Source organism: Clupea harengus, chromosome 21, assembly GCF_900700415.2.
Source record: "Clupea harengus chromosome 21, Ch_v2.0.2, whole genome shotgun sequence".
Classification (NCBI taxonomy): Eukaryota; Metazoa; Chordata; class Actinopteri; order Clupeiformes; family Clupeidae; genus Clupea; species Clupea harengus.
The window spans coordinates 9,898,024-9,924,987 of record NC_045172.1 but is presented as its reverse complement, the minus strand read 5'-3'; the positions used below and the strand labels follow the sequence as shown (position 1 = coordinate 9,924,987).

At 44.1% G+C, this 26,964-nt stretch overlaps 1 protein-coding gene across 1 annotated transcript; it reads left to right on the top strand.

The window, feature by feature from the left end:
* Positions 1–68: 68 nt before the first annotated feature.
* senp7b (SUMO specific peptidase 7b) lies at positions 69–23,497 on the top strand. The gene is made up of 21 exons (XM_012840727.3): positions 69–216; positions 766–867; positions 1,385–1,491; positions 3,852–3,940; positions 5,925–6,085; positions 6,624–6,978; positions 10,000–10,085; positions 12,258–12,371; positions 14,020–14,053; positions 15,636–15,845; positions 16,748–17,010; positions 18,334–18,452; positions 18,947–19,063; positions 19,290–19,409; positions 19,844–19,936; positions 21,090–21,220; positions 21,889–21,935; positions 22,204–22,247; positions 22,366–22,434; positions 22,652–22,802; positions 22,993–23,497. The coding sequence occupies exons 2-21, from the start codon at positions 766–768 to the stop codon at positions 23,122–23,124; spliced, it is 2,544 nt and encodes an 847-aa protein (XP_012696181.1). The 5' UTR covers positions 69–216; the 3' UTR covers positions 23,125–23,497.
* Positions 23,498–26,964: the final 3,467 nt, after the last annotated feature.

Sequence of the window (26,964 nt, the reverse complement as noted above, 5' to 3'; positions counted from 1 at the left end):
ATCACATTGCGTTGTTAGGCAAACTACCTCTATTTTGATAGTATAAAATTAGCAGGACTCTGACAAACCGGAAATATTTAGAACATACTACTTCTAGCAGGAAGTAAGGGGAAAGTGTCAACACAACACAACTGAACTGAACTGAACTGTGAAGATAGAAATCATGATTTCATTTCAGATAATATATGTTGTCAAAATGTAAGATCATCTGTAAAGGTAATGTAACTCATTATAATCTTTCATATAAGTGAGCTGACCAGGCGTGTTGAGACAAGGCACGATTTAAACTTCCACGCAACGAGTAACGTTTAGCTAACATTAAAGGCTATCCTAGATTAGATTATTGTGCTGCAAAAAAATAACGGCGTCTAGTAATATAAGCTAAATATGTGTAAAATGCATCCTCGATGGGATTGCACGTCGTATCGGTAGTACAGCAGAGTTATGTTAGATGTAATTATTTTGGGATGATCTGTAATATATTGCGTAGTTATGCGAGACTGTGAAGTAACCTTAGCTAACTAACACTAGCTAACAGTTATGACAGCAAGCTAACCTTATTTGTCCGAGTTTTTTTGTTGTGTCTTCAGTGTAATGAAGGCGCAATTTACCAGCTAACCTTTATTGTTGATTTCCTGCACTGATATGCTAATGTTTATGAGGACCGTAGATATCCACCGTCTGAATCATAGGTTAGGCCTGAAACATCTGTTAGTATTACGTGATGGATGAGTATGATTAACTATTGTCTGCTTTGGTGTTTAGATGGAAACTCCTTTCAGAATCCCCAAGCTAAAACAGCCGTCAGACAGTAGCATTCATTCGCAGTCACCCTTGAGGCATCTCAACGATGACAAGCCGTGCAAGGTAAACTACTAAAGCCGTAACATTAGGTTACTGATCACAAAAATCCATAAGCATTCTGGTCTCATCTGGGATATATCCTGTCAGTACTGCTTTTGTCTGTTGCTACACGATCTCTACAGATAGTACAGATGGTTGTGGTGTCAGAGATTTTAAGCATGTGCTGTCATAAACAAAAATGATTACAGCTGGGATGTCCCTACAACTGAGATGTAGTTTTTCACCTCTGTGCTGCACTCTGTCAGTAATTTTGTTTTCCTGACGGACTAATGTTTTGATGCATCAAATTAATTAATTGTGTTCAATTAATAATAGATGTATTCTTCCAATCAGTGTCTAGTTAAGATTGTTATAGAACAGGAGATATTGAGATTAGATTACACTAGATTCATTGCATTATTGTCTGTTACTATACTTTCTCATAATAGTTTTGTTTCAAGTTATTGTAACAGGGAATGTTTAAGTTAAATTCCATGTATGGCTTAAATGTTTCTTATGTGTTCCCCCGTGCACCCTGCAGTCACCCTGGACATCCTCAGGACATGCCAGTAAATGGAACCAGGACTCACGAGCACTGAATGAAAACACTCACAAGCCAAAGAGTCAAATAAGTGGAGGAGCAGACAGGTAAGAACTTATCACTCAGAGGAACTGATAGTGGTATTAAAGACAAAGTCGATTTGATCATCACTTGTGTTTACAGTAAATATATCATCATCATCATTGTTTATTCAGGGAGAAATTGACTGAGCACAGGGCTCTTTTGCAGCAATGCCCTGATTGAGGCTACATAGTACAGAAGAACAATACATAAACAAACCATAACAAAACAGACAAAATAAATAAAAAAAACACATTAAACAACTCAGAAATTAAGTATAAAAAATAAATAAATAAAATAACAAAGTAAAAAAAAATTAAATCAGAGAATCATTTAAAACAACAGCATTGAGGCACATCCTTATTATCTAAAAGGCTCTTAAATTGGTTGACAGACAAATACTTGGTTAATTTCAACTCCACTTGAATAGTGTTCCATTTATGGGAAGCAAAGAACTTAAAAGCTATTTTACCTATATTAGTTTTTGTAAGGGGGATTTCAAGGGAGATGAGGCTCTGTGACCGTGTATTATGACAGATGGATTTTAATTTTAAAAGTGACATGAGATAATTAGGCAGTTTTCCCACTAAGGCTTTATAAACAAATAAAAGACAGTGTTTTTCCCTCCTGTCTGCTAGAGGGGACCAACCAACATTCTTGTATAAGTTACAGTGGTGGGTCTTGAAAGCGTCTCCTGTAACAAAGCGAATAGCACTATGGTAAACAGAGTCCAGGAGTTTTAAGGTAGAGGGTGCAGCATACATGTAAACAATGTCACCATAGTCAAGAACTGACAAAATTGTTGATTGCACTATTTCCATTCGGTTTTCAAAAGTAAAACAAGATCTTATTCTATAAAGAGCACCCAGTTTAATTTTAACCTTCTTAGCTAGGTCAAGAACATGTGATTTAAATGACAGCCTATCATCTAGCCAGATACCTAGGTATTTATAGCAAGGAACTTGCTCAATATTAGTCCCAGAACGGGTGCATATCCTATGGGTGGAGGGGACATTATTTCTACCATTGGAGAAAATCATGAATTTAGTCTTAGACTCATTCAGCATCAATTTGAGGGACTTTAGGGAATCCTGTACACAATCAAAAGCATGTGGAAAAGTGTAGTGTACAATGCGGTTCAGTAGTACTGCATTTCATTGGAAAACAATTTTAAAGAATTGTGCTGCACTAAGCCATCTCCACTCCATCCTATTACCCCCCTTACTCACTTTCTCTCTCTCTTTCTCTTTATCTCTCTCGCTATCTCTATCTCTATCTATCTATCTCTTTCACACACACACACACACACACTTACACACTTACACACTTATTATAATAAGCTGATTAGACGATGAATGGGAGTGATGCCTCGTACATAATAGATATCCTGGACTACAGTTAAGGTCTACGATGGAAGTGGTCTTTGTGCAATAAAACCTCTCCAGCAGATGTCATAGGTTATCCATGTAACACTGACAGAGGCTCATTTATATTATGTCATACATGGTGTGTGTGACGGACCGAGCCTCAGGTTACCGTCAAAATGTGGGTTTGGCCAAACAGCTCAGAGACAGAGTGAGGTTTCAAAGATATATTGTTTAATAAACTCTTAAAAATATCCAGGAAACCTGCTAAAACTCTCAATATGCAGAGGACAATAATCAGTAGTCTAATAAGAAAAGAAAAACCTGCTAAGCCTCAGTAGTATCAGCAGAAGACAACTATCAGCAGTACCAGGGTCACACATATGCACATACCTGACATGACAAGACTGACCCTAGACAGAACAATGAATGAACAAATATGGGTGGTGGGCAGCACCTTTTCTAAAAAAGGGGGTTGACACAAAAATCAAACAATACACAGATGACAAGATAGACCCTGAAACATGCACATAGTATTTGTGTTTAAAACTACAACGAAATAACTAGGAAATAAATAATCCCATTTTACAGGTATGTGTGTGTGTGTGTGTGTGTGTGTGTGCAAAACCATGTGTGCTTGTGTGCGCTAGCGGTCGCTGATACGGGGCAGGCGTGCGCCGCTCATGTGCGGTCGCTATGTAGATCGCTATTTGTTCATTCATTTTTCTGGAACATTAGTTACAAACCTTTTGTTGAAAGATTTTTCTGTTTACCTGCAATGTGATTTGTACATTTATACAGCCAACCAAGTGATAACTCTGTAACTCCAAAGTACCAAACAAGCATGCATTTTCTCTCTGAACCCACTGTACATCTACTGACTTTCCTTGACACAACTGGCTAGTTCATATATGCAGGCAGTCATTGAGTGTACTCCCTGTTCAAATGTGTCCATTCACATTGTAATAGTGGATGTTTGTCAGTTCAGTTTCTGTATCTGTTTCTGTGTGTGTGCCCTCTAGGTGGCGCCCTAAGCGAGCGTCTGACTCTCTGTGCCATGATGATCATCGGCCGTTTGTAGGTGATTCTCCTCAGCCACAAAAATTCCATGGTAATGGCACTGTGCTTGGCAATAGTTGTACTCACCACTTCAGCTAAATTAATTTACCCCCCCGAATGGAATACTCTTTCAATAGTATAGAATATGTGTCTGCTTTTTAAAGGTGGCAAAATGCATACAATGTAGTGCTAACAAACCAAAATGAGGGATTTAGGATAGATTTTCCCAAGTGAGAGAAATAGTGAAGATGGGCAAGCTCTCAAGTGCAAGTCAAATAAACCATGGCCTGATGCCTGCTCTTGATTAGCAAGTGGCTAATGAAGGGAAACTCTGTCCCATTTGGGACCAAAGCTTTCCCTCCATTTGTGCTGATAATGACTAGTTTTCCTCTTAAAGTTGCTGGCTTGTGTTGTGCCCTTGCTCTTGCCGTAGGGCTGTGGGTTTAACATCAAGCAGCTGTTCCCATGTCTGACCTCTCTTGATGTGCTCTACATTGTGTTGGAAAGGCCTGCCATTTTCCTGGCTTCGTATCTGAGATAAATAAACAAATGCTTAACTCTTTCGCTCTGTCTTTTCCTCATTTCCCTCTCCTCTTACTCTCCCCGTCTCCCAGAGACCATGCTTATCTTTTTAATCGAACCTTTTTTTTTTATCTCAGGTTATTTTGAGATGGTAAGAAGTAGCATTGAAATAATGTCTGCGATAACACTGTTATGTTTCTGTTAATGTGTTAGTTGGGTTTATGAGCTCGGTCAGCACTGCGTTATTTCCAAGAATGCTAAATCCTTGACAGGTACCATTTTAATCCTAGATAGGGCTGCAACTAACGATTATTTTGGTAATCGATTAATCTATCGACTATTTTTTCGATTAATCGACTAATCTAATGATTATTTCCCATAGCAAATTAAAATAACGACTCAAAATGTTGGAATTTGAATTTCAAATGTATTTGAGTAACAAATGTAATCATAATACATAAATTAAATAGTTATACAAATTAAAGTGCAAATATGCTTTTAAAAGTAAAGAGAAAGTGCAAATAAAGTTTTAAAAGTAACTCAAATTAGCAATCAAGCCTCAAAATAACGCAAGAATAACTGGGCTGCAAGTGACATTCAAATTCAACTTATGAAATATATATTTTTTCCACAATCTTTTGTTTGAAGAATGCTAAGTGGAGGAGGTTAACTATTCAGAACAAACGAAAATACAGGCTACTCTGATAATTCACTGATTTACTACATTGCACTTAACATTTATGAAATAGCGTTAGCAAGCATCCTCCATGAGACGTTCTGTTTTCCAACATGTAAGCTTAAACCTTACTATAAGTTATAGATATATGTCTATGGTAATTGCTGCTCTGTTCACTGTTCTTGTGCTCCCACAGCTCATTCTCTTTAACTACTAATAATTGACCATCATTGAGAAAAATGACAACTTTTCTGTTAGCCATATCTCATATGCAGCAGCTACTAAAGCTAGCTTTGTTTATTGTTTCCATGGTAACATGAGCCGTCTCAGAATAATTCGCTTTTTAGTCGGCCATTTCTGATATGCAGCACATGAAGGTACGAGAACGGAAGGCAAAGAAAACGGTGCATGATTTGTATGCTAGGGTATTTGCAGATTCTGTTCCATTTTTCTCAATGATGGTCAATTATTATTAGTTAAAGATGCACTATTTCGCACTTCCTATATTGCATTGCAATGCCGAATGAAAATTACCGGTAGCTCTGCTAGCGTCTGCCAACAAAAAAAAAAAATTATAATTTTTTTTTAAAATATATTTTATGACTCGTCGACAATAAAAATCATCGTCGACAATTTTTCATAATCGACATCGTCGATTACGTCGACTAATCGTTGCAGCTCTAATCCTAGAAAGAGCCTGTGATGGGACTATAACAGTTGCTATGGTGACTGAAATAGCACAGTGATGCTTTGGGACCAGCAAATTGTATGCAGCCCACATTTTTCCTTTTGTAACTACAAACCCTCTTCCTTGCCCCACCTATGTCTAATCTTGTAGGCAATGGACTATTAGGGAAGAGGAAGTCTCTGGATTTTGAGGAGGAGGAGGAGTTCTCATGGACCAAATCTCCAGTGACGCAGAAACAGAAATCTCAGAACGGAGACAAGATGCCGAGAGAAGACAGTCGGAGAGGCCTTAACGGAAGCCCAGCTACAGAGGTTAGAATGCGTTGTGTCACTGAGGATGGTGTCGCCAGTCGGCAGTGTTCTTGCAGAGGCACTAAACAATATGAGGCATTTTGATTCGTGTAAGGCAGGGGTTCTCAATCCTACTCCTGGACCCCCCTTGCCCTGTGTATCTTCTTTCTATTCCTGCTCAAAGCATGTCTTATTGAAGTCAGTGTTATTAAAATGGTCCTAAATCAGGTGTGTTCAGTCCTCTCAGAGAAGAGAAAGATGGACGACATAGAGAGATGGAGTGTTCCAGAAGTAGAATTGAGAGTCAGTAGTGTAAGAGGAAGGGGACTTTCCCAGTTCATGATCTCATGCCAGCTTGCTCATTGGTTATCTGAAATCTAGAACTGAAGCAGAGTCTTTGCCTGCTTACTGAGAGCTCAAATGTATGTACAAATGCCATGTTTTTTTTAATATCTGAAATTTGTGTAACCAAAGGGAGTTAGAGGGGTGGATTCCCTTTGTCATGAGTCATTATTAACACCTTGTTCATACCCTATGGTGTTCTCTTCACCTCGGACAGAATGTCTCGTTGCACAAGAAGAACGGCGAGGTCCAAGGGAAGCCACCACCTATCCCTAAACTGCCTGGAAACAGCGCCCCCTGCCACTCAAAGCAGGGTACTGATGCCCAGGTGGTGCCAGAGACACCAGAGAAGACCCCCTCAGAACGAGCCCTGCCCAGCTCAGTGATGGGAGCGATTTCCACTTTATATAAAGGGGACCAGGCAAAAAAGAAGGACCCAATAAAATGTCTCAGTAGGTCTCCACTCCGAAGCCCTCCCCAGAATCCACATTCAGAAGAAATGAAGAAGCTATTTAGGCCCCGCTGTCTCCGAACTTACTCCAGGAAACCTAAACCGGGCCCCATAGAACCTAGTAAGTGTGATTTGTGTGTGAACATTATCTTGTTGGCATATTATGTTGTTTATACACCGTAACTCTCGGCTTCAACATGTAGTCAAATAAGGAGGATTTCTTCTTTTGCCCTTCTTTTTCTATGACTAAGTTTAACTGTTGTGCAACGGCATCCTGAAATGCCTTCCGCCTGGGGTATCGTGAAATTGGTCAGCGTCTAAATTGAATATCTGCTGCGCTAATGAACGCATTAACGAGTAAACCGTGTCATCTGGATGTCCCAGTATGGGAGGCCAGTTGCGTAATAGCCTCACCTTCGCTTTTGGAAACTGGTGCTCGGTCTTGGCTCTGGGAGATTTGGCAGCGCCAGAGCAGGAGTGGGACGTGGTGAGGTTTGTCGTAGTAGTGTGTCAGGCGGGTTGGTGTGTGTGTGTGTGTGTGTGTGTGTGTGTGTGTGTGTGTGTGTGTGTGTGTGTGTGTGTGTGTGCACGTCAGCTGGGCGCCAGTGCTGTATTTCTAGTAGTAGAGTAGACAAACCAATGCTCTCAATCCCATATCCTACACAACCCACCGCCAGTTCCTCTCAGCCAATTCTTCCCTTTCTTTCTTTCTTTCTTTCTTTCTTTCTTTCTCTCTTTTTTTATTTTTTCTCTCTCTCAGGTCCCTTTAAGTCCATCTTCTGAACTCATTGTCCACTTTTCTGTGTCAAGTGACTCACTCTTTCTCGCACCCTGTCTGGTTCCCAGTTTTAATGTTTAATTCTGCATTCATTTTCTTCTTCTCTTCTATTACCTCCTCTTCTCGTTTTGCTGACTTTCTTTCTCCCCGTCTGTGTTTACACTTCCCAGAATTCCGCGTGATTGCTCGCTAATGACAACAGGAGCCTCTGTGATGGCGCCAGGGCGACCACCTTTCCTAAAACAAGTCAGGGGAAAAGCTGAGGGGGGAATAAGGACGGCGGCAGCGTTGGCGTCTAATATTTCTCATAAGCCGTTATTTCCATAACAAGACATTTTTTTTTTTCTCAGGCAATGAGCGGTTGATGAGACAGCAGTTTCTCTGTTCATTAAATTTGGGTGCCTCCTCACGAGTCCTCTGTCTGGCATGAGAGCCATGCTTTTTCAGCAGTGGAACCTCTCTGAAATGAGTGGCTAGTCTACACACTTCAGCCCGCTCCAGTGACTGAGGGGTCAGTGTAAGGCTGGGCAAAAAGCCAAGTGGGGGGTGGGGGTGGTTAGGGGAAAGAGTTGGAGAAAGAGAGAGATGGCAAATGAAAAGCAGAGTGGGAGAAATGAGAAGGAGAGTAAGGTGATATGAGAGGCAGATAGATAGAGGGAGAGAGAGACTGAGGATGGGGGAGGACTGTGAATGAAATCCAGGTTGACGTGCGTCAGCACTCACAGACTGGATAGCTAGCCGACCAGCCTGATTCTCAGAGAGCTGGACTATTCCCAGAGCCGGCCTGGTCATTGTAGCAGAGCTGCTCAAACCAGGGCAAGGCAGGGCAAGAGCCGGCCTCCTCAGCCCTCGCCCAGATTACCTCCACCCCATCCCCAAAGCTGCCCTGCTAAGCCTGTTAGCTGTGTGAACGCTGGAGCTAGGCCCAGCCAATCCCCTTCCAGCCAATCCCCCTTCCAGCCAATACCCTTCCAGCTAATCTCCTTCCAGTAAATGCCTCTCCTCCATTGGGAAACCATGTGACTCTTTTTAGCAGCCAGTTCTTGGACACCATATCGGGCTTCCAAGGCCAAATGGTCAACTTAGAGCTGAAAGTTGGGCCCAGTTCAGCTGCTTGACTAATTTAAAGAGATGTATCATAGATATCCTTCCCCGTGTTGGTTAAAACCTCATTATCTCTGCTCTGCTCTGTTCTCTTTGGTAACCGTCCTCTTCCTCCCAAACCTTTCCTCTTGTTCTCTCTTCTATGTTCTTACTTTTTCTTATCACTCTTTCTCCTCACATGAAGGTCACGAGGAGCTGGTAGTTCAGGCAGGAAGTGGCTTCTCATCCAATCGCCCCTCCGCTCACCATCTCCTCTCTCCCCAGTACTCCATGCCTCAGGGCAACACTTAACCGTTAATGCCAGTCTCTGACTGGAAGCCAACGGGTTCAGTAAGGAAAGTCTCCTGTAGAATTAAGCCCTATCCTCCAGCCACCATAACACTCAAAGGCTCTGTTCACACCTGAACCCCATAACACTCAAAGGCTCTGTTCACACCTGAACCCCATAACCCCAAAGGCTCTGTTCAAGACATGCGTCTTCGGAAACGAAACCCCAGTGTGAAGTTTTATGTTTTATCTATGGCTATTTACGATTTACGTTGAAACTTAAGCAAACACAGTCCGTAAAGTGCTGGCTGACTCTGACATCTTAGAAACACCCCACCAAGGAATAGACCCAGTCTGTGTTGTCGGTGGGAACCGATAGCAAGTGGTCACTGAAGTCGCATGTGGAGACGCATTCTAATGCCAGGTGTGAACTGACGTACTTAGAGCTGTACGCTTGTGATCTCATCACCCAGGATACCTGGTGTGAACCGGGTCAAAGTAGCCAGTCACTGGTGCTGTGAGTCGCACCCACACAGTCATATGTACCCACACACACACACACACACACACATACAGACACAACTTATAGTTAGTGTGGCACAGGGAAAAGGCACCTGCATTTGTTGACCCATACACCACGGCACAGCAAGCTACTCAAGCAAGTTGTCATTAATAGGCTCAGTTCATTCATCCGGCCAGTCAGACGTCCATCAGCTCGTTTGCTCATGTCTCGGACAGCACAAAAAAAAAGGAGATTTAAATGTTTTTTGGAGATTGAATCAGTCAGTGAATTACTGAAGAACTGTTTGTGTATGTGTTTGTTGTTCTGCACCAACATGTGGGTTTTGTGAAAAGCCTTTTTTTAATGTTTGAGACCAGCTTGCCTTCTTTGGCTTGCAGCACTACTATTGCAACATTCAGGCCATTGTTAAGCTCTCCCTTTTTTGTGGTTCTCTCTTCTTTTTTTCTTTCTCTGTCCCTGTCCTCTCTTAGTTGTTCTCTCCAGTGATGATGAAAAAGCTGATGAAGACAGCAATGGCACCAGCCTAAGACAAAGCTCTCAGAACCAGGCTGAACAGGTAGGTGAAGGGATCCCACTGACAAATATCCTCATAGTAGACACGGAAAGGGGAGCAATCGTCAGAAATGGCAGTTGAACTGGAGAAGCAGTTATCTTTCAATAGCAGACGGTTCTGTAGGGCTCCAATGTTCTCAGTTGCTCTAAATAAACAGTATTGTAGGTAGAGATTGTTTTATGCACGCTCTACTGCTGGCCATGTTGACTATAAACACAACACTCGATGATTTTCATTGGCAATGATTTCATCACACTGAACCGATCTTGTAAGTAGTGATTTCACTGAAGTCTGGACACACTTTTAGCAGTCACTCCTATGCTGCTCTGATTAAATAAGTACAGATTGTGGATGTTTGATAGGCATGCAGACACACTTGTAGCACTTGCGTGCAGATTTTCACACCACCAAATTGGTGTAAATGCATGCATGGCTTGGTGTGCGTGCTCTGTTGTGCATGCACTCACACACACACACGCTGTGTGGGTGTTTGTGGGCAGGGGGGTCAACAGGGATAAAATGTGTGTGTGAGATCGACGTAACCCAGAGGCCTTGGTGTTTGTGAGATTGCTCAGCCAACTGCGTCATACACACACACACACGCACACACACACATGCATAGATCAGAGCAAGCCCTGTGGCAAACCCCCCTGTCCTGTGTGGATTAGGACAGTGCGTGGAGCTTGGCATTGCTTTAGCGGTGTTGAGGCCCACAGAACCCCCTTGTGTTTGGCAAAGCGGGTCATTTCAGGGGACTTGTATTGTGTGCAGCGCATCTCCAGATGAAAATGAAGCTATTCGCAGTATGGGTATCAGTGACGGACCGACCCTTAGGTTGCAGTCAACACTGTGGGTTTGGCCCAAAAAGTTCAGACAGAGTGAGGGTTCAAAAATATGTTTTAATATGCTTCAAAATATCCTGGAGAACTGCTAAGCCTCTCAATTAGCAAAGGACAAAAAGCAGCAGTCTCCAGGAATATCACCTGGTAAGCCTCTAAACACAGTAGAGGACAACAAACTGCAGTTCGAATTTTTATTAAAAAAACCTGCTAAGCCTCACCTAAAGAGAGGACAACAATCAGCTGTCAAAAAGGGTCTACATAGATGCATACCTGACGACAAGACTTAACTCCCCCCTAGACAGAACAAAGAACATATATAAAAAGGGGCCAGCACCATTCCTAAAAAAAAGGGGTAGGCACAAAAGCTAAACAATACACAATGACAAGACAGACCCTGAGACATAAACATAGTATTACCTCACCATCATAAAACAAAGAAATACCTATGTTATAAATAATCCTGTTTTGCAGGTTTGAAAAAAAAAAACACTTTGCAAGTGATCTGGCCCAGACCATTTTTAGTGTCCCCTCTGCCATTCTAGTCAATTAGCAATTCAAAGAGGTAGGAACAAAAATAAATGTTCTGCGTTTTCCAATGGCGCTTCTTTCTGTCGGACCAACCATCTAGCAGGTGGCACAAACTCCCCAACCGGTTGGTATAGGTTTTCTCCATTTCATTAAACTCTGTTGGTGCACCAACTTCATTTAAATAAATAGTTTCACCTTTGTTGAAGTTTGAGTAATCAGTTGTGTGTGTGTGTGTGTGTGCGTGTGTGTGCAAACCATGTCTGTTCGGGTGCGCCAGTAGTTGCAAACATGGGGCAGGAGTGTGCGGTTCATGTGCGGTCGCACCACAACCGTCACAGTATCAAGTAAATTGGAACCTTGATATCGATTGTTATGCAATGGTATTGTAGATTATGTTACTAATACTTTTAATTAATGATCAGATTATATAATGTAGATGGCTTTTACATTTCTTGTTGTAGTTATCTAGTTACCTTTGGCCACAGTTATTTGGACTTTATCTGAAAAGTATTGTTGAATTTTATTTGTTTTTTACATCATTTGTGTTTTCTATGCCACTTGATTACGAAATTTGGCCAAACACAAATGATAACTGTTTTAGTGGATTGTTGATGTATGCTATAGTGTTTGTCTTTCATCACCCTATAGTTATAGTGCTCAGAATGCCCAAGATTGGACTTTACAATCTGTAGCATTTCCTTTCTGACCTCTCAAAACTTAGAAACTATTTGTCAACAGTTTACTCTTCATGTGTAAATGAACCCTAACAAATGAATCCTTTTTCGTGTACTCCTTCTCCTGTCAGAGTGCAGGAGGGAGTGCCTCGTCAGGACCACAGGAGGTGCCCTCCATCATGGAGCTGCCCTTCGCTGAGCTGCACATGGGCAGCCTGAGGGCTCAGAGCAATGGAGCCATCATGGTGAGAGAGAGAGAGAGAGAGAGAGAAAGGAGTCCCCATCCCAATCCCCCATTATATTAAAGTCACATGCCTGTGTTAGCTGGAGGATTGGGTTATAGATTTGAGTAGACTCAGTGCCCGGAGAACCAGACGACAGTGGGTGGAGCATATGACATCAACAGCACTGTTGGCATTTATAAAGACTCCGAATGAACATTAGAGTAAACATTGGTTTGTGCACGTGGGCAGTCATAATGGCCCGAGAGAAACTTCATCATCGTGGTTAAACGGTAGAGATGCGATCTGGGTATTTGGGATTTTAGTATTAGCATAGCGCTTGGCCCGAGCATCGGTAGACGTAAAAGCTAATGGTGCAGGAACATTGTGGTGAGAGCAGAACTGGTGTTATGCCAGCACTTGTATTTTAGCCAGAGCACATACTGTCTTATTAGGTTGAAGTAAGTTAGATTGTATAGAAGATACCAGCAAACTATGTGAATGGCAGAGGAGTATTAGTCACAGGTGTGTGTGTGTGTGTGTGTGTGTGTGTGTGTGCATTTGTGTGTGCATTTGTGTGTGTTCCCACATATGCGTTTTATATCTTAATGAAGATGATATCCAGCTTAAGTATCTGACATGAATGAAGCCTACTCTGTCCACTCTTTCTATCTTTCCATTGCCTCGCTCCAATCTTTCCCTCTTTTGGTTTTTCAGTATTGGCTAATCTCACATCTCTTTTAGTCCCTGCGTAGTAAAGCACATCTGGTTCTCCCAAAATGTTGTTGAGCCCCTCCCGACTCGTAGTTACAAAAATCATCACACACACACAAATCATCACGCACACGCCCATGCACGCACACGCACACACACCTGCGCCTTGCAGATGTGAAGCAGCCAACAAATGAAGAGAAATTACAAGAAATAAAACTCGGGCTACTTTTGATCGGGGGGGGGCATAGGAGGCCTTTCTTTCCAAAACACTCCTTCTAGTGTCAGCGAATCTCCATGCCTTGGTCCCACTATGTCAACAACTTCTCAAACCCAGAGGCCCAGATTTCCAGAAGATTCCCCTGGTAAATGTCAGCTTGAGGAGCAGTTAAACCTTCAGAACATGAGGAGAACAACCTCCCCCCACCCCACCCCCACCCCTCTTCTCTCTCCATTTACTACCAATTAAGAAATAGCCGAGCTCTGATGGAAGGAGCCTGCAATAAATTAGGGTTGGTTTTAACGAGATGGGGGAGTCAAGATGGGCTGCTTAGTAGGTTAGTGTGTCACAAATGTTTTGTTTCCTATGAGCTTGTGGAACAGCAAGAGATCTTTGGGAGAAGGCACGACACACACACACGCACACAGTTTCTCCGTTGTAATGTTCACAAACACTCCACGGTGTCGCTAAGGATGAGTAGTGGTGGGCCATGATGCCATCCTTTCTCTCCCAAGGGGACCGGCAGAGAGGTTGAAGTCTGTGTGGGGTGCCTCACATGTGCTTCTTGGTTTCTTTGTGTCTGTGGTTGGTAGGCCACTCGTGTGTTCAAAGTGCCCTCTAATCATAATGGGCACTGACTTCCCGGCTCTGTTCGTCTTAAATGGTGTAATTGCATATTGTGCTTGTGGGTTCTCATTTCACTAAAATAATTAGTTTTTCTCTTTGCTCTTTTTTTTATAGATCACAGAGGAAGGCCTCGGCATTCCACTAAAAGGTATTCACTCACAACCTGACTATGTAAATGGATATATGGGTCATGGCTGAAGAGCGGTATGGTTTTAGGGAGAGAGACAAGTGTGTGTGTGTGTGTGTGTGTGTGTGAGAGACAGAGAGGGAGAGCGAGAGATGGACTGATAGAGAAATGGAGAGAAGGAAAGACAGAGAGGAGATCATCAGATGCCAGCTGTGCCCTCTGAAGGTGACGTCATCACGTTGTCATCTTTACATCGGCTCCATGTGTTTGTCTGCCCAGAGGGCAGGAGCACAGGCTCCACTTCATCACTACATCTCCACGCCAGGGCCCTAATTAGGTGTCTCCTGCACCGCCTGTCACGAGCTGCAAGTCAGACAGCTAAGCAGACGCTTAATTCCCCTCACTGTCCAAAGATGCAAAGGGGAATTCAGAGAAGTGCTTCACGTAGTCCACAAGAAATGTTAACAAACTGCTTAATGTTTTATATATCCCTTATGATTAGCTAGATGAAATCTTTGGGAAAACAAGACCGTTTTAATTTGATTCTTTTAGCTGGTCTTTCTGGAGGTGAAGGGTTTTAGAGTAAGGGTTGTCCAACTTTTCTCCTCTGCATTTACCATCTTGAAGAATTGTATCCAAGCATTTGCCTCTCCTACTGCGATATTGTGGCAGGTCTTGGTGTGCTGTGTTGAGCGTATTAGCAAAGCCCTGTCATTAGACCCTGCAGGGGGCCAGGTTTCCTGGAACCAGGCTGGGTGCCTCTGCTGTAGCATGGTTTTACTCCGGGGCAACCAGAACTCTGATCCTTTCTGATCTAACACACACCCCTAAAATCCATTGGGTGTTTACATCGGCCAATATAGTGAGGTGAGTCAACAAGGAGCAGGAGAGACACCTAAAACATGAATCCCACTGAGGGAGAACTGCTACTGCTGAGGGTCAGAGGGCATGCTTGAGCCACCAGCCTCAGAGTGCCACTCCCCTGCTCCCCCCCCCCTCAGATGACATTGTTCCTCGGCTGTTTGTGACTGTCCTCTCAGGCGGTCATCCTGTGCATTGGACTGCTTTAAGGAGCTCAGATTAATGCTCTATTTACAGTTGCTGTGCAGACAGAGCAGGGTGTTTGTATACGTGCACCTTGTGAACGTCGCTCTCGCTCAGCCACCACCCCTGTCTTTTGCTCTCTCTTTCTCTTTCTCTCTCTCTCCCTCTCACATACTTGAGCTGTTGTTCTCTGTGTCCTGCCCATGTTGTAAGATGCTTACAGTGGCATCAGAGCACAGGAGCTATTCTTAACGCGCCACTACCATACTGGCCTTGCCACCGAAGCACGAGATCTCGTGACCAAACAAAGCCTGGTCCCCAGGACAATGGGCAAGGCTGCCATGGTTTCATGGCCATTTGTCTGCCAAAAAAAAAGGACACCCTTGCCATCATGTAAGGGGACAACATTTTAGTAGCTTTCCCTGTTTGTGCATTTATTACATATGTGAGGGATTCCTATTCTCAGAAAATTGCTTTCGCCTCACAAAAGATATCTTTCCCCTTGAACCCTAAACGTGCCGGAGAGCTTACCGTATGCCCGTGTGTTCTGCTGTGCCAGGTGGGAGCGGCGAGAATGAGGTCTCGGTGACCGTGGTGGCCTCGGAGCTGCGGCGCTACGGGGTCTGGGACGGAGGTCTGGCGCAGGACGGCTCGCTGTTCCCCCGTTCAGGCGAGGCGGCACCTTCGCTGCTCTTTCTAACCGTGTCAGACCCCCAGGCCTGGCTCATACACACAGAACTGATGGAGATCCAGAGCATCCACAGGCCAGGTGAGACACCTGTGACACACACACACACACACACACACACACTGTAAGTGTGTGTTGGGAAGAGGAAACGCACACTTACAACTCTCCAAAATATACTTAAGTATACTTCCAAAGTAAACAGGATTCTAGAGAGTCTATAGTAGCCATGTTGATGCTCAAGTGCATGTTTGCCTAAGCCGAAATCGGTGTTGACTTTCTTAATGGGTTATGTCAGGGCACGGAAAGTTCCACTTTTAAACATTAGGGGAGGCATAAACCCCAAAGGCAATCTTGACATGCTATCTTTATTGGTCAGCTCCTAATTTTGGGAGGTAGAAATAGTACACATATTGCAGGGAAATGCTCAGTCGCCCTAATCAACTCAATATAGTCAAGCATCTCTCCACACACACATTTAATGAGGTGCCTGGGATTTCACAGAGTATGTGTGTAAATGTTGACTTCGAGGACGGGGCGTCCCGCTGAGCATAAGTGGGATTTATAAGGCCAAGACTAAGATCAGCAGGTGGGGCGGCTCCACAATCCAGTGAAGGATTAATTGAATTAGAGTTTCAGTCGAACTGCAAAGGTCAGTGGAAACCACCTCACCCGAGCAGTTGTGGGGTATTGCGGCGGTGATTGATGTTAGACACAAAAAATAAAGTCTACCTCGCCTCTACGTACCCAAAACCGGGCTTGCACTCAATTTCACTCAATCACGGAATCTGTGAGGACGAGTCGCTGGCAAGCATACGTGGATGAATCTAGTGCTAAAAATATCCCCCCTTAAAATGAAAAGGAGAGAGACGGAGAAACAAATCCCAGTCAAATGCATAATGACCCGACTCCACCAGCTGTGGCGTTCATATGCTGTCTGTCTGTCTGTGTGTGTGTGTGTGTCCGTCCTCCATGTGCGTATGTAGGTCAGGCCAGTCCGTTTCTGCTGCTGGTCCTCAGCGAGCATATGGAGGATCTGCAGGCTGCTCTGCTGGCCTCCATCATGGACCTGATAGGCCTCAGGAGCGGCCAGTCAGGCCTGGCCACCCCCCTGGCGTGGGTGGAGGGCCTGGAGCTACTGCACTGCCGGGGCCAGGAGGACCACCTCCTCGCCCTGCTGGGCCAGCAGCCAGACAGCCCCCCGGACGCGGAGCACGCCGAAGCGCAGAGAGACTCTAAGAATGGAGAGGTAGGGGCAGACGATGTGACGGCAAAGCCAGATCCTCAAAAGGATTGACACACACACACACACACTACAGACATAACCTTCTTCATTGCTTGCTTCAGAAGATGCAGGGGGAAAGTAGGCCTTGTGGAGACACGCACACGCTCATGCGCACACACACACACACACACACACACACACACACACACACACACACACACACACACACACACACACCTCATGTTTCAATAGTTCAGACCGATTAAGTCACACAAGCAAGGCTCCAAGGTTCGTTTGCCACCCTCACCCCAACCACCTCCATCACACACTCTTTCTCCCTCACTCCCCTCTCCCAAACAGAGAGATTTGGGCCGCATGTCAACCGCCGGCACTACAGAGACATGGGAGGCGCCATTCGATATGCTGTTAGGTCTTGGCCGAGCCCAAACACCTATAAATCAGGGGGGGCTTGACTGGCAATTACAAGGTGGCAAGCGATGGTTTTGAGAGGACTATGCAGTTTAGTTTTTCGGATGTATGTGTATACCTATATGTGTGTGTACATATGTGTGTGTGTGTGTGTGTGTGTGTTTCCACGGTGGGACTGATGAGGTCCCCCCTTTCATTGGATCACCTCCAGCTGCATCTACATAAGTTGGGGGTTCACTTGAAGGTGCACACTGGAACAAGTCGAGGTGGAGCAGGCAGAAACAGAGATGGAAGGGGTGACCCCAAGCCGAGGGAACAGTTAGATCTAGGTGGGTGGGTTGTTTTGGGGGGGATCAGAGCCGGAGGAGAGTGGGGTTTGGGTTGTGGAGGTGATGGGGAGCCCAGGGACAACCAGCGCTTCCCAGAGCCAGCTGGCAGGGCAGAAAGTAGGCCACCTCGTTCTGCACTTTACGAGCTGGCTCGCCTGGCCCCACCGTGGAGAGAGCCCGGCAGCCGGGGACCAGCCCAGGCAGGCGGAAAACGCATGCCGTCACCCTCCTCTCCTCCCTTCCTTTGCTCTCCTCTTCTCCATCCATCCATCCTCCTTCGCCACTTTATCTCCGGTGCAGGGCGGCTGTGAAAAAAAAAAATCGCTTATCGCGGTTTACTTTTATTTGTTCCCATTTTTTCTGCCTTGCCACGCCACATTTCTTATTGATTTAATCATTTCTTTCCACGCTTAGCACCAATATTTACAAAATTGTGTTAATTTACGTGTCAAGAAGCTATTGTTACATGTCGGCTTCAGCCAAAAATAATATAGCAGTGGAAAAATCTGAAATCATTTAAGGGCCGTTTTTTTTGGGAAGCGACTGGATCTGATCTGCTCTAATCGGACCTTATTCTTGCTCCCAACAGCAGAGCCCATCTGGGAGGGGTGCCAGTCAGTCCTCTCAGCCTATGGCCAAAGCCTCCAGCTCAGCATCCAAGACCTGGAAGACTCGGACTCAGTGCAGGAACCAGGCCCTGCCTCGCAGGTAAATCTCACTCAACCCTCCGAGGGACAAAAAGCCCCTTTAGTTGCAACTGGAGAAGCTTCTGTTGCTAGCGGGCGTGTGCTGAAAGCAACAGTAACTGTAACATTCATGGCTTGTTCCTATTCTTTGGAAGAGAAGCAACGTCTCAATGTCTAATGTATTTATGGTGTAAGTTGGCGATGTTTAGAAACGTCTCCTAGATTAAGTGCATGGAAATGTTAATGGCTCCCTTCACAGAAGATAATGGTAGTACCAGGTTTGGTTATCAAGGGCCTTATACTGGGATTGAATTCAATCTGAAATTAAAGTGTCATCTGAAATGAAGAATTAGATTGTGCCCTAGTTCTCGTCCTAATCCGTCTGGGGATTTGTCTGCTTGTCCTAGAAGACTACATCCACTCTTCTGTGTTTTACTCAGCATAACTGCAGTTATGTTCTTGCTCTGGTGTGTTGTTGGGTACATTTATTTATTTATTTATTTTTTTGGTCCTCAGGTTAATTCAGTACCCCCCACCACCATCCAAGGGTGGAATCACTGTGACTACAGAAGATCTAGAGTGCCTAAAAAGTGGAGAGTTCCTCAACGATGTTATCATTGACTTCTACCTCAAGTGAGCTTATTAGCTTTTTTTGGCTAGGCTATATATATATATATATATATATATATAGTAATATGTATTGTATTTGTCTAATAAAACCAACGAGCACATCAAGTTTTGTTTCATGTGGACGAACTGTACGTCCCTCTGAGGCAAATGTGTATCATGTGTGTGCACATGATATGTGAACACATCATGCGCGAAGCCTAACCGATGTTACCCATCTTCCATCCGCCAGGTACCTTCTCCAGGAGAGGGCCGACCAGGAGATGAGGGAGCGCTCGCATGTCTTCAGCAGTTTCTTCTACAAGCAGCTCACCCGCAAAGACACAGCTAGCGAGGAGGCAACGGAAGGCTCGTAAGCTCAGAGTATTTTCTCTGCTTGGAGGGGGGAGGGGAGATAGACCTGTCTGGACAGGTCACAAGGTCACACTGCATAGCACTCACGTTTGTCACGTCGCCTGGCCGGGGCTTAAGGCTAAAGTGAGCGCTAGCGCTGATGCACATTAAACCACTCGTTAGCAAGAATAGATTTAGGAAGGCAACTGTATGATGCACTCAGTGTTTTTGTACTGGTGCACTTTGTGAACAGTGACAGTTGTGTCTATTTGTAATAGTAAACACTAACATTCCTCAACTTTATTGTGTATGAGGATTCGATAACGATGGGGAATGCGCTCACAACAGCTGCTGATCCATTTATTTCACACTGTAGTAGATCGGTACTTGTATTGAAAGTTTGTTGAGAGAGAGCTAATATGGTAATGATTGCATTATCTCTTGTTCTTGTAGAGCGGAGTACAGGAGACATCAGAGAGTCCGAACATGGACGAGACATGTGGACATCTTCAACAAGGACTACATCTTTGTGCCAGTGAATCAGGAGTGAGTCACACATCACACAAACAGAAACACACATTAACTTTTGTACTCAAAAACACATTCACACCATCACTCACTCCATCCAATACAATACAATTGTTTTAAGACACACACACAAGACACACGAAACACACACACACACACACACGAAACACACACACACACGACACACACACACACAAACAAACAAGACACACACACACATAACACACACACACACAGTGTCCAGGCCTTTCTGCTTACTGCCACTTTGGGAGTCCACTGAGCACCTTTATTATAAGTCAGTGCTCCCATTACACTGAGCGGTAGGCATGGAAACAGTGAAACAGAAAAGGGCACAGAGTCTGGAGGGGGCAGACCACCGACTTAGCGGCACAAGGCCTCGGAGTCGAACCAGGGCAGCCCCCCAGCCTCTCACCGCTGTGGCCTACATACATCAGGCTCATGGTCTGGCATGTTTACGTTCTACATATGGCAGAAATTACCTATGCAAATGTGAAAGTGCAATAGCCAGAACGAAGCGAGGCTTAGTGTTTCCTATGAAGAAAGAGCCTGGTTTTTTCAGGCCTGAATTCAAGGAAGGACAAGGCACAAAAAGGCTCTGTGTGTGTGTGTGTGTGTGTGTGTGTGTGTGTGTGTGTGTGTGTGTGTACGATTGGATGGAAACCAACGACATCCGTTCGGCCAGCTCCACAGGTTCTATATCAAAGCGGCAATCAAGTCATAACAAGAGCAATGGGACAAAAACATTATGCAAATGGAAACATGATATAAGACATGGATGTTTAAATCTGACATGGTATGCTCTTGTAAAATCGAACAAGACCACAGTGTGTACATGCACACGCGCACACACACACACACACACACACACACACACACACACGTTTTCTTTTCCCCCTGCCTCTCTTTACACACACTACTTAGCTGCTCCACTGAATTGTGAATGTCACTCAGTGCTGCATTGTTGTCCACAGTCCAGGGGACTCTATTTAGGTCAATTCGATTCTAGTGCCTGTGGTCCTGTGCCATGTATTTGGTGATGATTGCATTGTACGTACTTGCTTGCTTACGTACTTACTTACTAATGATTACTGTACTTACTGTGGGTACATCTTTGTGCTTATGCAAGTTTGCCCTCACTCTCACACCAAAGGGCTCACTGGTACCTGGTGGTCATCTGTTTCCCGGGCCTGGAGAATCCCCAGGTTGTAAAGTGGGGAGGCCCAATCCAGGAGGGGAGTACTGGGTTGAAGAAGAAATGCGAGCCCCAGGCTTCCAGCCAAGGTATGGAGGCCTCGGCGCCCAATGTTTTTTTCTGTAGGGGGAACATGAAACAGGTGTGTTGGCCTGAATGAAACACATCGGTATGTGTGTTATTCCAGTAATTAGTCCTGCAAGAACTCATACTCCTCAAGTTTCCTCGTTCACTTCACTGGATTTGCCTATGGATCATCGAAAGGGTGACAAAATAGGCTTCTGGGCAGCATAGTCCCATCTATGCACATGTGCAAAGAACACTCAAACCCTGTTTTAGGATGCTTGGAGGGTTTTCAGTTGTGAAATATATTCCCTGCTCTAAAAGAAACAACAAAAAAGATGTTAGGGACATTTGGTCTGTACCTGTAGGGCAGGGCGACTGTGCTTTGGCATCAACTTGAAGTTAAATATGGAGCTCCGAGGAACACATAATTCAGCCAGATCAGTGCAAACAGATTTAGAGGGCCATTAAAAGCTGAAACTATTCTAACAGACTCTAGTAAAGTCAGAAACGTATCTGTAACTCCTCTTAAAAAAAGGTTCTGCTCAGTTCATTGTGTTGATGAGAAATTGTGAAACTGATGTGGTGTCGTGTGTGTGGTATTGTGTGTGTGTGTGTGTGTGTGTGTGTGTGTGTGTGTGTGTGTGTGTGTGTGTGTGTGTGTGTGTGTGTGTGTTTGTGTGTGTGTGGACAGGGCCCAGCGGACGACCCACATCCTACCAGAGATCACAAGGTTTGCCGGTAAATAGCATCCTTCCTAACAACTTCCAATCAATTCCGCAGGGATGTTTAGAGTGCCAGTGTTATTGTACATGTAGAAAGAACTTTGTGGTGACATCTCACAATGTAAATCATTTTAACTGGTAATGACTACAGCTAGTTATCACTCAGGCAGGGTTTTAGACATAGTTAAAGGTTTTAAGTAATTTAATTACTTCCTAGCCCTGCAGATGAAGATAGCTAATTTGTTACTGATCTGAATGTACTTAGTTTCATTTGTTTCCTCCAGGACTGTACACAGCAGACTTGCACAAAAGAAACCATCTGTAGGAGGTAACGGCTTTACTTACTGACATAACCACTGCGGTTCAATCAAATCCTCTTCTGTTGTGTGTGTGTGTGAACTAGAATTAATATGACCATGAACCATATTCCTCCTCCTCTCTGCCAGGCCGTGTATCCTGATCATGGATTCCCTTAAGCTCTCCTTCCATGAGCGTATCTACAAGCTCTTAAGAGAGTAAGTGCTGGTCACCTCTGTGTGTGTGTGTGTGTGTGTGTGTGTGTGTGTGTGTGTGTGGGGGTGTGTGTTAGTTATCTCTTCCATGAAGCATTGTAAATGGTGTCTGTCTCTCTCTACATAAACCCTTGCTCTAGCCTGTGATGTGTGTGTGTGTGTGTGTGTGTAGGAGTATGTGTTTAATGCATGTTGTGTTTTACCCTCGTATCGGTCTCAGCTACCTGCAGGTGGAATGGGAGGTGCGCAGAGGCGTCCCTCGCCGCTTCACGCCAGACAACATGATGGGCTCGCACTGCAGAGTGCCCCTGCAGGACAATAGTAGTGACTGCGGCCTCTACCTGCTCCAGTATGTTGAGGCTTTCCTGCAGGTACAGCTACCTCAGCCCTCCCCCTCCACTCCCCATCTCAGCATAGGTCCTCTCACTAGTGTTCCTCCATCAGCTGGTGGATCACAAGACTTGCATGGGGAGATTCAAAATTAATGTCTCAGTCTTCTCATATTACAAAGCAGGCCCTCATTTATGTGTGTGTGTGATTGTGTCCGTCCACCCACTACAGAACCCAGTGGTGCACTTCGAGCTCCCGCTGCGGCTCGAGCGCTGGTTTTCACTGCAGCAGGTGCGGCGTAAACGCGAGGACATCCGTGAGCTGGTGCTCCAGCTCTACCGGCAGCAGGGAGCGGCGAGGTGAGGAGAGGAGAGGAAAGGAGAAGAGAAGAGAAGAGAAGAGAGGAGAGGAGAGAGGGTCCAGGCTCCGGTCAGAGAAGACACCCTGCATGCAGACTTGTCCTCTTCCAGTGGCCTTGCTCAGTTTGTTTTGAAGGTTTTATTAAATATATTTCTATGTTTTTGTTTGTTTAGTTTTTTTCTGATTGATTTTTATTTAAGTAATAACGTTGATCCGTTTTAAAATTTGTACAATGCAATGCTGTATACATTATTTATAAAACTGTGAATGCACATACTTAGATAAACTACTTGAATAAGATGTTTTATAGTTTTTACAATTGCTATTATGCCATTTAATGTGGAGACCAAGGGAATATTAAAATGTTATTTTCTTACATTTTGTTTGCATAAGTTTATCGCAGAAGAAAACAAAGTGCGGACCAAAGATCGTTCTGAATGTTAAAGATGTTCTTCAATTTCCATATATCCGTTGAAGAGGTCATTTCTAACTCTGAATGTTAAAGATGTTCTTCGAATTTCCATATATCCGTTGAAGAGGTCATTTCTAAATGTATATGATTGCAGCTGCAAACAATAGTGGCATTACAACAAACAAGCGGAGGCCATTTTTTTTCTATCAATTTACTCTTTGGCTCCAACGTCTTCAGTTTCCAGGGCTGACGATTGAGCAAGCTTGGTAAATGACCCCTTGTAATGTGATTATTAAAACAAAACCTCGTTTTGCTCCCCTGTTGTGTTTATGTAGCTTGGCCGCGATCCGAGTGGGTCTCTCGTTCCGTGTATATAGTCGTTTCTCCCCTGTCTAGAACAATGAGGGGATATACCCGAGACACATCAGTGCACAGCTTATTCTGTCTGTCACGTTGTTTAGCCTGGAGGGTGTGGAGGACACATGTGAGATTGGGCTACGGAGCTTTGGGCGATGCACAAGGGACAGGCTTGATGGGCTTTTCCTTCTGCTTGTGAAGTGGGTATATAGAAGGGCTTCCAGAAAGGTGGGCATATGCAGTTAATGGGGTTGAGGAGGGGTTTTTACGTAATTAGATGCCGTATCTCTGTAATTTGTGGATTGAAGCCGCTGTGAGGGGTCCTAGACAGAGACAAAACCCTTCGGCCCCCCCGCAGAGTAGATCCTACCTCCACAATCGCTTCATCAAGTGCTAAACACCATTACCATGAGTATTATCCGGTTCCTGATATATTACTTAGAGCATAGAGTGAGCAAGGCCTTAGAAATCTCTCTTCATACAGAGCACTGGAGTACTACAGTACCCAGACCTGCACATAGATACTGTACTTGCATTAATGTCTTGGGCCCTACCACTTTGGGCCAGAATGGACGTATGCAACAAATATGCTTTATGTATTGTCCACTATTGTGGAATGTATGAACCAACTATAATGTATGAATGTAGTAATCAATCGAGCATTGTAAATATATATCCAATGGTAAGAGCGGTGTTGTTATGATTCGCCGCACAGTCCCTCAACTGACCCATCTGGTGATCTAATCTAATCTTATACACAGTGTGACCTCTATATTGGTTTAAAGCACAAGACAAACCCTTACCATTCCTCTGATGGAAGTGGCATGCTAAACAACACACTGGTTTCTATTTATTGTAGCAGGTCAATGGGTTTTTATTTAGTTTTGTTACGTATTCATCAAATCTAAATGAAAACCTAACCACTTTGAGTGATTTCATAAACCACAAACTTTAGAGTGCTTCATTATATGTATTTCAGAACCTACATAGTCCAAACATTTCCTGTCTTTTTAATATTATCCATTCCATGGCTTTCTCCTAAATGGTATCCCGTTAGTATTCTCCTCCTTCAGTTTTAACACTGCACTTTCTCTGGAGGTCAAAGTTCACTGCCCTCTTCTATTCGTCTCAAAGCCCTATAGTGCAGACACCTCAGAGGAAGAAGAGGATCAAGTGTTCAGTCTGCTGGGAACCAGTGTTAATGGGGAGTGCAGTCAAAGAATCCGAGAATATGGACCAGTGACAAGAAGAAGCGGGAAGAGGATTTGGATTGGGGGTGCCAGATGATTCGCTCCCTCTGTCATTAATTTAAATGTGTGGACGGGGAGATTAATCTGGGGGTTACTAGAGGGATTCCCGTAGTGGGTTTAAAGGCTTTGGGCTCATTACCTGTATAAGGACGCTCATTTCTTCACTGCCATTCTAATAGCTTTTTCTCTCCGACACTTTATCCAAAAGTCCACAGAAGGAGGCCTACCGGCGGTAGTAGTCACAACCCACCACCTAGCCAGAGAAAATACAGATTGCTACTAATTGGGAGCAATTTCCAAAATATGTAATGGAAATGTTTCTAAGTAGGATGTGTTTCTGGGTATTTCAACACAATGCAATGTTACATTTAACTCTTAGGCGTATCTGCTGTGATAACTAAGACTAAGACATTTTAATTTGGTTGAATTGCCTCAGACACCCTAAATGTGGTATATTTTAAGCACACGTAAATAGGGCAACAGGGACAAAAGTAGAACTGCGGCAGCAGAAGAGGTGGTTTGTAGCGCAGGCTAATTGGAGCTGACACTGGATGTCTGGGCAGGGTCTCTTTTGGCAGTCGGAAGCAGAGGGCAGCGAGGTAACTTAGATTGTGTCTGAGCTAATCTGAGCCGGCCGACGAGATTAGGGCGATTTATCGACTCTGACCAGGATGGGATCCGACCACCCTCCTGTCTCCCCCATAATCTGCCCTCCACAAAAGCCTGCCCCCAACGAGAACTTTTCTGATAGGCTACAGGATCCAGATACATTTAGAAAAAAAAACAATAGGTAGGACTAATGATTGACCAAAATCATTTTTTGCATATGTCATTTTACATTGACATGACCCTGCCCATTTGTGTTTTCTGATTAGCCTTGTTTTCCTTATTTGTTTTCTTCTATGGTAAATCTGTTAAGTGGCTTTCCAGTTATTACCTCAGTTGAGTAAACAATCCATTAGTACAATCGAAGTGGCTGTAAAGACATTTGCAACTCATTTTACAGGACCACAGCTGCTGTGTTACCTGTGCAACACACCAGGTCTTGCCAAGCCAAGAAGACATTTGTCTCTTGGCCGTATTAGTCACACAGCAAAGATGTTGAGTGCTGCTTGTAGACTTGCTATCCTGTGATTTTCACTTCACACATAATATGGGGATTACTCCACGGTTGTCTGTCTGAGACCTCACTAAGGCCAAGTATTACTACAGACTTGTTTATTATTAGGTCGAGACAGACACAAGATATTACACTCGACCGGACAAGAATAGAACAGATACTTACCGCACAATCTGATCTGCTTTGCATTGCTTGTTACTAGAGTTGTGCTTTTGTTTGACCTGTCCTGGTACTCCCTTACAGACTTTTCCATCAGTCTTGGCTACATTTCAAGGCTCTTAGAACAGGCTTTGTTCTTAGAGTGAACAGTAGCATTTACAGTAGACCGTCTGTCTCCCTCTGCAGTTTCTAAAGACAATGGATCTAATTTTATGCCAGTATTTTAAGACCAATAACAAACTAATGATTTTGGATCCATAGGCTACATGCATATATAACTTAAATTAGAATATAGACAGAAGGTAGATATATTATAAGATGAAGTGTTAAAGTTGTAAATAACTATCTGTTCACCAGTTAATCTACTGCTGTAATTTCAATGTTTTATGAGCATATATAGATAAATAGATGTGATAAAACCCCTTGACCACTCCCACCTGAACAACAAAGAAGGGAATCAGCAGAGAGAGTGAACAACACCAGGTGTGACTCCTAGTATAAACCCCGCTGACCTTTCTCACTGGCACTTTGACCTCCCACTCCTG

What these genes read in the sequence shown, in the direction of transcription:
- senp7b (XM_012840727.3), top strand. Translation starts at nt 766, where the DNA reads ATGGAAACTCCTTTCAGAATCCCCAAGCTAAAACAGCCGTCAGACAGT. An exon ending in TCAGCCACAAAAATTCCATG is followed by an intron (nt 3,941 to 5,924) that starts GTAATGGCACTG and finishes CTAATCTTGTAG; the next exon opens with GCAATGGACTATTAGGGAAG. An exon ending in AACCAGGCCCTGCCTCGCAG is followed by an intron (nt 18,453 to 18,946) that starts GTAAATCTCACT and finishes TTTGGTCCTCAG; the next exon opens with GTTAATTCAGTACCCCCCAC.